This window comes from Bison bison, unplaced genomic scaffold, assembly GCF_000754665.1.
Source record: "Bison bison bison isolate TAMUID 2011002044 unplaced genomic scaffold, Bison_UMD1.0 scf7180017864309, whole genome shotgun sequence".
Classification (NCBI taxonomy): Eukaryota; Metazoa; Chordata; class Mammalia; order Artiodactyla; family Bovidae; genus Bison; species Bison bison.
In genome coordinates, this window is record NW_011494881.1 from 7,387,294 (window position 1) to 7,399,421 (window position 12,128).

At 39.1% G+C, this 12,128-nt stretch overlaps 1 protein-coding gene across 2 annotated transcripts in view; it reads right to left on the bottom strand.

Annotated features, from left to right (window-relative positions):
• Nucleotides 1-11,883, bottom strand: part of CFAP70 (cilia and flagella associated protein 70) — an 84,181-nt gene extending 72,298 nt beyond the window's left edge. Inside the window, exons 1-5 of one of the 2 annotated variants that reach the window (XM_010852279.1) lie at nt 11,492-11,883; nt 9,660-9,762; nt 8,272-8,461; nt 3,814-3,912; nt 3,565-3,644 (exon numbers count right to left, since the gene is read on the bottom strand). In XM_010852279.1, the coding sequence (XP_010850581.1) occupies nt 3,565-3,644; nt 3,814-3,912; nt 8,272-8,461; nt 9,660-9,722 (432 nt within the window). In that variant the 5' untranslated portion in view covers nt 9,723-9,762; nt 11,492-11,883. Of the gene's footprint in view, nt 1-3,564; nt 3,645-3,813; nt 4,503-8,271; nt 8,462-9,659; nt 9,763-11,491 lie in introns of those variants that run through there. The other variant, XM_010852280.1, reaches the window with a different exon arrangement.
• Nucleotides 11,884-12,128: the final 245 nt, after the last annotated feature.

The following is a 12,128-nucleotide window of genomic DNA, read 5'->3' on the forward strand; positions in this document are numbered from 1 at the left end:
CAGTTGAGCTATTTCAAATCCTAAAAGATGATGCCGTGAAAGTGCTGCCCTCAATATGCCAGCAAATTTGGAAAACTCAGCAGTGGCCACAGGACTGGAAAAGGTCAGTTTTCATTCCAATCCCAAAGAAAGGCAATGCCAAAGAATGCCTAAACTACCGCACAATTGCACTCATCTCACACGCTAGTAAAGTGATGCTCAAAATTCTCCAAGCCAGGCTTTAGCAATACATGAACTGTGAACTTCCAGATGTTCAAGCTGGTTTTAGAAAAGGCAGAGGAACCAGAAATGAAATTGCCAACATCCGCTGGATCATCAGAAAAGCAAGAGAGTTCCAGAAAAACATTTATTTCTGCTTTATTGACTATGCCAAAGCCTTTGTGTGGATCACAATAAACTGTGGAAAATTCTGCAAGAGATGGGAATACCAGACCACGTGACCTGCCTCTTGAGAAACCTATATGCAGGTCAGGAAGCAACAGTTAGAACTGGACATGGAACAACAGACTGGGTCCAAATAGGAAAAGGAGTACGTCAAGGCTGTATATTGTCACCCTGTTTATTTAACTTATATGCAGAGTACATCATGAGAAATGCTTGGCTGGAAGAAGCACAAGCTGGAATCAAGATTTCCTGGAGAAATATCAATAACCCCAGATATGCAGATGACACCACCCTTATGGCAGAAAGTGAAGAAGCACTAAAGAGCCTCTTGATGAACATGAAAGAGGAGAGTGAAAAAGTTGGCTTAAAGCTCAACATTCAGAAAACTAAGATCATGGCATCTGGTCCCATCACTTCATGGGAAATAGATGGGGAAACAGTGGAAACAGTGGCTGACTTTATTTTTCTGGGCTCCAAAATCACTGCAGATAGTGATTGCAGCCATGAAATTAAAAGACGCTTACTCCTTGGAAGGAAAGTTATGACCAACCTAGACAGCATATTAAAAAGCAGAGACATTACTTTGCCAACAAAGGTCCATCTAGTCAAGGCTATGGTTTTTCCAGTGGTCATGTATGGATGTGAGAGTTGGACTGTGAAGAAAGCTGAGCACCAAAGAATTGATGGTTTTGAACTGTGGTGTTGGAGAAGACTCTTGAGAGTCCCTTGGACTGCAAAGAGATCCAACCAGTCCATCCTAATGGAGATCAGTCCTGGGTGTTCATTGGAGGGACTGATGTTGAAGCTGAAACTCCAATAATTTGGCCACCTGATGCGAAGAGCTGACTCATTTGAAAAGACCCTGATGCTGGGAGGGATTGAGGGCAGGAGGAGAAGGGGACAACAGAGGATGAGATGGTTGGATGGTATCGCCGACTCAATGGACGTGAGTTTGAGTGAACTCCGGGAGTTGGTGATGGACAGAGAGGCCTGGCTTGGTGCAGTCCATGGGGTGGCAAAGAGGCAGAACTGGAGGGAAGCAAAGGCAGCTACAAGTCTACTTGTAATGTTACAGGTGAGAGATTACAAGGTGATAAAGTGTAAGAATAAAGCTAAGAAGAGAGATTCCAAAGGCACTGAGGAGATAGAAAAGGCTGGATTTGGTGCAGGGCCAATTTGCAGATTAGTGTCAGAGTCCAGGTGAGCAGTCATGGAAGTAATATAGATTCTATATATGTCCTATGATTTATGAATGAGTGATGCCACTATCCAAAATAAAATAAAAGGAAGTACTAAGTTCAGTTTTAAAATGTTGAGTGGAATTTCATTATAGAGAAATCAGTAGGTAATTGTAAAGTCTGACATTCTGAAATTTAGGAGAGGGGTCTGAAGAATTTAATTCAGCAGCTCAGACCCCTCTCCTGAATTTCAGAATGTCAGACTCTACATGTGAAATTCATGGATGATACCCTTCCCCTCAAATTTATGGATGACAGCCCTCCCCTACGAGTTGAACACAGATTAAGAAAAGAAGGTGACCAAGGACAGAACCTTCATACTAAGCAACAGATAGAGGAAAAAGAGGAGCTTCAGTGGTGAGTCAGATGGTAAAGAATATGCCTGCAGTGCAGGAGCCCTGGGTTCAATCCCTGGGTCGGAGAGATCCCCTGAAGAAGGGAATGGCAACCCACTCCAGCATTCTTGCCTGGGAAATCCCATGGACAGAGGGGTCTGGTGGGCTACAGTTCATGGGGCTACAGTCAGACATGACTTAGTACTACCACCACCACCACCAGGGGAAAGAGATGCAATGCAGGAACCTAAGAAGGTATAGTCAGTGAGCTAGAAATCAGAATATCAAAGGGAGGAAAGACTTTTAAGAAAGAGAGACATTGGAGAATGTGGTATCTCTGATCAATATGTCTCTGAGAAGATAAGTGAAATGTCCCTCAGGTTTCTAATATGTATTATTGAATATGACAAGGAATACCAGATGACAAATTGAAGTCTCCTTTTCAAGGACAGGTTTATATCATTTTAGTCTCTGAATCTTGAAAAAACTAGTATATATGCTAATACATAAAATTAGTGAGAACTCTTGTCATATATTTTTTCCTTGAGTATGTGAAACAATTAAACACAGGAATATTATGAGCAGAGGTCATGAGGACTGGCAAATCATTTGACTAACTTTTCTCCTACAGTGATTTAAAGGAAATCAACAGCACAGAGGCTGGGACACTGGACCAAGGAAAGCAAATGGAGCTCAAATATCTACCTCTTTCCAGCATATGAAATGACAGAAAGATACTAAATGATTATCCTTATCATCAATAAAACAATAATGCTATAACAGCCCAAGAACAAGAAATGCCATCACCGGACTACACAGTTTTAGGAATCCTTGAAAGACAGAAAGAAAATTAAATCAGATCGACCAAAAAAAACTAGAAAAAAACAATCATATCCTACAATAAGAGGAGAGAATCACAGCAGAGGTAGAGTGGATTGTGGCAGAATCCACAACAATCAGGAAGGATCCACCTCAATTGTTAAACAGGGAACTGCATTCAGAATAGTTGGGACAGTTAGGCCTTTCTCTCTCCTTGACTTGTGCGAAACAGAAGACAGCTGTGGTATCCGCTGAAGAGTGAGTGTGTACCTGCACAAGAGTGGTAAAAGCAGAGCCTCAAGAAGCTACCGATGCCAGGAGAAACTGTGAAACAAAGCCCAGGATACAAACCAGTGGCACAGCCTACCAATTCATGCTTCCCCTCTTCCAGTGGTCAGGGGCAGGCTGCCATGACAGAAACTGTGTTAGGTGCCTTCATATACTACTTAATTTAACCCACCAGGACATAGTTAAAGAAGTATTTTTACGGTTAAACCTTCCCTATATATACCCCTGGGCAAAGTAACAGATATCTACTCTGTGTCCATATACCCCACCCCACCATTTAATCACACTGGTGGTCATAACTTTTGATGTGTGGACTATGAACTCCTAAGGTAGGATTCTGCCTTATTATCTTTGTTTCCCAGAACCTAGCACTATGTGTGCCTGTGAAAAGAAGGAAAGAAGGTGCCTGAAGAATTAAACTCAACTAAACTGAACCTTAAGTGCAGACAGTCTTGACTGAGTATCAGGCTGAAATGTTGGAGAGTTAAAACTCTGATTACCTTAACACCTGACCGAAAAGGTTCTATGGGCGAACCTGGCACAGGGTGCAGTGGTACCATTGTTTCAAACGAACTTTCTCCTGTGAAAAGAAGCCCAAGTCAAGCCAAAAAAGGAAGGGTTTTGCAGAGATAGCTGTGCTCATCTTTTCATCGCATCTCTCAAATTCATTGAGGGTATTTTTGTACTTCTCTGGAACTAAGTTTTACAAGCTTTGTTATTTCTGCTGTTGAGCAAATCACACATCTGACCTTCCAGTAGAGGAAGAAGGTCCACCACAGCTTGACCAAGAATCATGGTCTTCTCCTCTTTCTGTTTCTTTTCTTTTGGTAAAACTTCAGTCACTGTTACTAGAAAAATCAAAACAAAGAAATGAGAACATGTCTAACTCACAAATCAGATAACCAAGGTGCAACAAACAAAGCACTGTCAAAGAAAATCAAGTTAAGAGAAATGAACTGGAAACTCGAGAAGGCACCATTATTAGTGACTTCCTGTGGGAGACACTGGACCTTCTCAGTGACTATTAAACTTTTTTCCATGCAAGTTATTTTCAAAAAGGATTTTATATCATAATCATGTACACACATAAGTATAATTTACTGGTACATATGATTATAACAAAGTTTCACGTATTATTCATCCTTACTAGCTCAAAATCCTTAGGTATTTTCTATTATGTTTCATGTATAAGAAATTACTGGTCATGACTCCCTCAATCAATTTTCAGAAAGACTAAAAATCACCATCTGTAGTTTGAAAAACACTGTTCCAGATCTTCCCATATTGCCTAGCACAGGCCTTAGCACACCTTGGAGTAATTTATAGAGCATGCAAGGTATGTACCAGTTTTTTCACTGCAGCATCATTCCTTGTATGTGTCAATATTTATTATGCAAAATTTCAAATATGTAAAAATGAGTAGCACAGATGGTAAAGAATCTGCCTGCAATGCAGGAGACCCAGGTTCAATCCCTGGGTTGGGAAGATCCCCTGGAGAAGGAAACGGCAACCCACTCCAGTATTCTTACCTGGAAAACCCCATGGACAGAGGAGCCTGGTGGGCTACAGTCCACGGGGTCACAGAGTTGGATGCGACTAACACACACACACAGAGGTTTAACAACAGTTAGCGTATATTTGCTTCATGTTTGTGGAAATACTTCCAAGGAAGTTACAGACATCTTTACATTTTACTCCCAAATATTAAAGTATACAAATCCAAAATATGATACTTTCCTACATAACCGCAACATCTCTATCGCATCTAGTAAATATGTGTAACAGCATTAAATATAATGCCTTAATGCATCTAATGCCCAGTCTACATCTAACATTTCTTAACTGCCCCAAAATTTATTCTGTAGCTGGTTTGTCTCAAAGGCCACATGTTGCAATTGGCTGTCATGTTTCTTCATGTTCTTTTCATTTACAACCGTCTCTCCTCCCACATACGTTATTTTAATATGGCACTGCTTTCTTGAAGACATCAGGACAGTTACAGAGAATATCTCACCTTCTGGATTCATCTTTTTTCTTTCTCATTGTATTTATTTCTCAATCCTTGTTTCCTCTAAATTTAGGTTCCTCTGTCAGCATTTTTGGCAAAGTTAATACAATTTGGTAACATACTTGCCTAAATGTTACATTATTAAACTCTGTGATCTTGCTAATTGTGAAAATGGAATCTCTGCTTAATTTTACTTCTCATATTAAAGTGAGATTGAACATTTTCCTTATGTTTAACCGTAAGTTATGTTTATCTGTGAAATTTTCATATCTCTTTCATATGCTTTGTGGACTTACCTGTTAGGTTCTAGGTGTTTTTTTAATTGGTATATAGGAGCTCTTTAAAGGGAAAGTACAGAACAGAACTGCAAATTGTATCTCAGTTTGTGATATCTTATAGTTGCTTATGTAAAATGTATTTTGTTTTCCTTCTGTGGCTTCTGCATTAGCAAAATACTTAGATAGGCTTCACTATTCTGTTTATTTAATTATGGTACATACTTTAATTATGGTACATAATTTAATTTTGTACACACATTTTATCCATCTATAATTTATAATTCAAAAGATACATAATTCAAAAAATTCAAAAAAGACACATGTACTCCCGTTCACGGTAGCACTATTCACAATAGCCAAGACACGGACACAACTTAAATGTCCACTGACAGATGAATGGATAAGGAGGATACATACATACACACACACACACATAACAGAATACCAGACATCCATAATGAAGACTGAAATAAGGCCATTTTCAGCAACATGGATGCAACCAGAGATTACCATACTAAGTGAAGTAAGTCAGAAAAAGAAAGACAAATACCATATGATATCATTTATACATGGAAACTAAAATATGGCACAAAAAAGTGGATATATATGTATGTGTAACTGACTCTTTGCTGTATGGCAGTAACTAACACAGCACTGTAAATCAACCATATTCCAATAAAAACTTTTTAAATTAAAAAAGTCCTCATAAGTCAAATTATGGTATATGTGAACATTCAAAATGACAATTCTAATTTAAACATATCTCAAGGCTACTAATGTTAATAATAAAAAAGACAAAACAAAACAAAAATAAATAAATAAAATGTGGCACACACGAACCTATCCATAAAACAGAAACAGACTCACAGACACAGACCACAGACTTGTGGTTGCCAAGGCAAAGTGGGTGAGGGAGAGGGATGGACTGGGAGTTTGAGGTTAATAAGTCAATCTATCAAGTTTAGAATGGATAAACCACAAGGTCCTACTGTACAGCACAGGGAATATATCTAATCTCCTGGGATAAACCATAATGGAAAAGAATATTAAAAAAGAATGCATATATGTGTATAACTGAGTCACTTTGTTGTATAGTAGAAATTAACACTGAAGGAAAGTTACATGGCTCAAAATAGCCTGGAGCTAACACTCCCCTTCTGGTCCTCCCCACCATTCTATGCAAAACAAAGAACTCTCAAGGGAAGGAAAAAATGGACATTAAGGTCGATTTCACCCAGCTCCTAGCTAGTCCAGCCCCTGGCCAATCTCCAAAATTCCTTGCCCCAGGTGTTTAAGAGATAACTACTCTGAACAACCTTGGAGAAGAACAGGTTCTTCTTAAGTTAGGGTCTCCTTAAGACCCTAACTTTCCACATACATGCCTATTTATACTTACTTATTTCTTAGGTTAGTGCAGCAGCTCGCTGATCTGACTGCTGCCCCCTCTCACCTCATTAAAGGTGATCTGTTCCTGTAAAGTGCCAGTCTCCTTTTTTTTCTGAACCTCGCCTTCTCTAACTCCCTTACCTTACAAGCACAACATTATAAATCAACTGTACTTCAATAAAAATAAATAAATAAAATAAAAAATTTAAAATCACACTATCAAAAAAAAGGATATGGGTTAAAACAAAATAAAACAAAGACTTCCACTCCAGTACGGCAATCTTGCCTGGAAAATCCCACGGACGGAGGAGCCTGGTGGGCTGCAGTCCATGGGGTCGCCAAGAGTCGGATACTTTCACTTTTCACTTTCACACATTGGAGAAGGAAATGGCAAGCCACTCCAGTGTTCTTGCCTGGAGAATCCCAGGGACAGGGGAGCCTGGTGGGCTGCCTGTCCATGGGGTCGCATAGAGTCGGATACGACTGAAGTGACTTAGCAGCATAGGTTTAGGGACAAAGTGTTTCAGAGATAATATTATGTAGCTAGAAACTGTAAAAGTGTGAATATAGAAACTATCCATTTATTTATCCATTCATTCTTGCAACAAATATTTTTGAGCCCTTTTATATCCCAGATATTTCTAGGTGCTAGAAATTCTGAAATAAGATACAGTCTGATTTCAAAAAGTGTCTCCTCTAAAAAGGAAGATAGTTAAAAACTGCAGTATGGTGAATTCTACACCATTCTACAGTACAGTGAATATACAGAAGTATAGACAGGGTTGCCACATGCCCAATTAAATATGCATTTCAGATAAAGAACAAATAATTTTTTAGTGTAAATATGTCTCAAATAGTTTTTTGCTTTTTTTTTTTTTTCCCCCCTAAATCTGACAGCCCTAAATATAAGAATACAAAGGAAAAGCTTCCAAACCAGCTTAGGAGACCAATGCGGCAAAGTCCAATTATATGTCTATTCATTTATGCCCACGGATTTATTTGAGGATTATCTTCATTCTTGTTTGACTGTTAACAGAATTTATTAGTTACTAAATAGTTCTTAAATAATATTTTTAGGGAAATTAAAATGAGTTGTACACATGAATAGATCAAATTATCTATATATCACTGGTCTTGCTTTCAAATTTGGGGTTCTTTTTTTTCATAAAAGAGTATGTTTACTTCTTTCTATGTTATTGCTTACTGTTTCTTCAAAATTGTATAAATTCTCTTTTTTTTTTTATCATATATGTGTTTTATTATCACCCGCTGGAAAGAATAAAGCCAATCTGGAAAAAAGTTTTAAATCATTTTAAAAAGTCCAGTTACATGTCAAAAGGTCTTTGATACAAACTGATTAAAATTAGCAGGTCATAGTGACAACTGCCAGAACCAGGTAAGACTCAAATTATTCTGTGTTATTCCTAGATTAAAAAGGTTAAGATGTGTTCACCTGTCCCAACAAGAGCTACTAAATACCTCAGAATACCCTGATCACTCACATAATTAATGTATCTAGAATCACAAGGACTTACAGAACACAGGTTTGTGGGCGAGGTCATCTAAAGCGATTCCTCCTCCTTCAGGATTGAACTCAAAGCTGCAAGTGAAGTTGTATTTTGCAGTTCCTTCTGGAGAAACAGTAATTTTTGCAGAGTCTCCCAGAACCACTTGATTGAATTCTGCACGAATAAAGGTAACTGAAGTATCTCCTTTAAAACCTTTCTGTTGACAGAAACATACTTCACAATTATATTCAAATAGAAAATTTTCCCACGTCTGGCAACCCATTGTGACTTAAACTGACACATTTTAAACATTTTTCTAACAAGCTATACCACAAATACAAATGGGGGAAGTAGAAAGTCATGGCAACCCACTCCAGTACTCTTGCCTGGAAAATCCCATGGATGGAGGAGCCTGATGGGCTGCAGTCCATGGGGTCGTGAAGAGTCGGACAGGACTGAGCAACTTCACTTTCACTTTTCACTTTCACGCATTGGAGAAAGAAATGGCAACCCACTCCAGTGTTCTTGCCTGGAGAATCCCAGGGACCGGGGAGCCTGGTGGGCTGCTGTCTATGGGGTCGCACAGAGTCGGACACGACTGAAGCGACTTAGCAGCAGCAGCAGCAGCAGCAGAAAGTCATTAAACAAATACAGCTGTAGCTAAATGCAATGTTCTATTTAAAGGCCATTAAGTTGGAAGTTTTGAAAACTAAGTTTTTCAATTGTGTTTATATGATTATAAAAGCACACTGTGGAAATTTTTTATGATTTCATTTTTAATTGGAGTGGAAGTTTTGAAAAAGTGAGGAAAGCACATAGAAAAACTAATTACCTGTAATAATATATTTTCTAGTGTTTTGCTGTTATGTAGATATATATACACATTTATATATACCTTTAAAATAAAGTAGAGATCATTTATTATATCCTGTTTTGGAATAAGCTGTTTGACTTCATAGTACTGAATGAATATTTTGACATTTCATTATTCTTTTAAAGTTTAATACTTATACTGTAGTTTCATCAAATGAAATTAATCACAAGAGAAGCTCTGGAAGAATTCACATCCTTTTCAGGAGAAAGGAATTGCTGTTTAGGAAAATGAAAACCAGCTGTTTTACCCTCATTAAGTTTAGTATTTAAATTGCCAGGTATTTTATGCACACTGACATGACTTGCAGATTATAGACTGACAATAAGGAACACTGAGAAGGAAGTGCCATTACTATGTAAAGCCAAGGGATCTGGTGGGACAGAAATATGCAGAACTCCATTCCTCCTGCTAATGTTCCCAACACATTCTTCCCCAAGCCACAATAGGATGACTGACAGAGAGACAAGAGACTGAAGACAAAAGTACTTTTAAGAAGAACGAATAAACTAGGGACTTCCAGGATTCCCGAAAATAACTTTACCAAGTCATATCCCTCTGTCACAGTGATCTGCACAGGTCTGCCTGTTGATGACACCTGCTCCATATCAGCACCTGGGCAAAGTCTCTCTGGTCTTCTTTGAGCTCTGTGAACATAATAAGTGAATCTGTTCCCTTATACGCCACAGCTGCACAACTATCCACATTACAGCATAACCAATACCAGGGGAAAACCTAGGGAAATGCCTTACTCTGATACTGCTTTGTCCCCTTTCCAATCATTGGTGCCAGACAGGCAGTGCTTTAGGGAACTAGTCACAAGGATGACTCTGCTGGTTAGTGCTAAAAAATCGTCCTTATACATGTAACTACCCATTAAGAACAAATTATGACAAGGCAAAGAGGGTAGGAAAGCCATCACCCCACCTCCCATCCCCCACATCCTTCATAGTGGTTTTGGTAGCTTTTTTCTTTTTTTTTTTCTGATGTGCAAGACTCCCCTCAAGGGTTATTTAATCTCTCAGTTTTAGAAAAACATCTTTTGATAACAAGAAAGTAGCAAGCATACAGAATGTTAGCCCACTGAAAAAAGTTCTGACATTATGTCTTATTTAGTCAAAGATATTTTCAAATGATTTTACAACACTAAGGACACAATTTCAAAAATAAATTGGATAGTTGTTAAGGAAAAAAAGAGGTCATATTTTCTGACTCAATTAAAAATGGAACTTAATGCAATTCCAACATTTTCATAGGATATACTTTGTTAAGTGTGTCTAGGCTGGTGGTACAAAAAAAAGAGAGAGATTTCTGTCCCCAAGCTTTGTAAGTATTCTGCCTCTTTCTAACAACTCGCTCATTTTCCGTTACCTACAAGTCTCAGATCACTTGTGAAACAGTTATGTCTCCAGGCTGACTTAGGGCCTAAGTGGCCCTGACAACTTTCTTACCAAGTTTATATTTGAAATGATCTTGTACATAAGTTTCCTTTTTTCTTTTTCAATAGCAGTACACGAATTAGGCCTTCACTAGCCTGATCCTGGAGAAATGCCTAACTTTTCTGGGCCTCAGTGTCACCTTCTGTAAAACAGATAATATAACCTGCTCTGTTACACATTTGTTGTGAATATCCACTAAAATAGTAAAACTGCTTAATCAATGAAGCACTGCACAAAAGGTGTTATTGACAGGCACTACTTGAGTGCTACTGAATGCTCAATTACTCCTTTAAAGACAAGTAATCTGTCACACATTTCTGCAGCCCCTGAGTGCCTTGGCATCATGCCTTGTCGGCAAGAGTCATTAGCAGCATATTTGTTAAATGAGTGCAAGAAATCTGGCCAGCTAAAAGTTATAGTCAAGGCAGTCAGGTGGGGGCTCCTGTTGCCACTGACAAGGTACGCGTTTCTTGTTATCTGCTCAGAAGTTTCAGGAGGGGAAGCCAGATTAGAAATAGGTTAGATGAACTACAGTAAATCAACTATACTACAATCTTTAAAATTTTAATATAATAAAACAATTTTTAAATCGCTAAAAAAAAACAACGAAAAAGGAACAGTTTACATGAAAGATGATGTTACTGGCGGGGGTCTGGGGGCAGAAGTCCAGTGTGCGCTTATCTTGTGGGGGAATCTCGGCGCAAACCGGGAAGTGGGTTCTGAGTCTGGCTTTGAGTGGGAGGCCTGGGCCTGGCGGGAGAGTCGGGGGCTTAGCGGGGTCGGCAGCTTTCAGGTTTGTATGCGAGTAAAATCGTGCAGAGATGCGGCCTGTGGGTTAAGCTGAAGGAGAAGAGACTAAGGTAACGCGGTGTGGCCACAGGGTTGGAGTGGTGAGCCCGAAAAGAGATGATTTTCTAAGGAGTACTATCAGTCTTACCGAACAGCCGCAGAAGCGTTTTTCGCAACTATAGCAACCAATTACTTCTCGCGATAACTTTGCCTCCGCAATCTCCACAAGTTGATCCCAAGACTCGCGATAACATTGTCCGGGGGAAGAAAGAAGGATGGGGGCGCCAGGTGAGATTCTGCGCGTGCGCCCTGGAAACCTTGCTCCTGAGCCACGACCTCCGTGTCTAGCTGGGGTTTCGTATTTTCGTAGATGCCACTTTCCCTTACCCAGGGTGTTGGCTAAGCACAAAGTTTTCCACTTTCGAGTTTGCTTTCTTGACTCCTTTCTTTCAATAGTGAAAGTTTAATTTCACTATTGAAATTCGTGTATTTCACACACGAAGGTCGTGTCCGACTCTTCGCGACCCCATGGACTGTAGCCTGCAGGCTTCTCCGTCCATGGGATTTTCCAGGCCAGAGTAGTGGAGTGGGTTGCCATTTCCTTTCTTTCAATAACCCTCCATAAATAGACAAACCAAAAGGAAATTTATTTAAAGATAAAAATCTTTATTAAACGATTTTGAAAACAGATGATTTAAGTCTTTCTCCGTGAAAAATGCAGCTAAGACAATATTTGCAAAATAAATGCCTCACACATTGTTGGGAAGAATGCAAAACCACTCTGC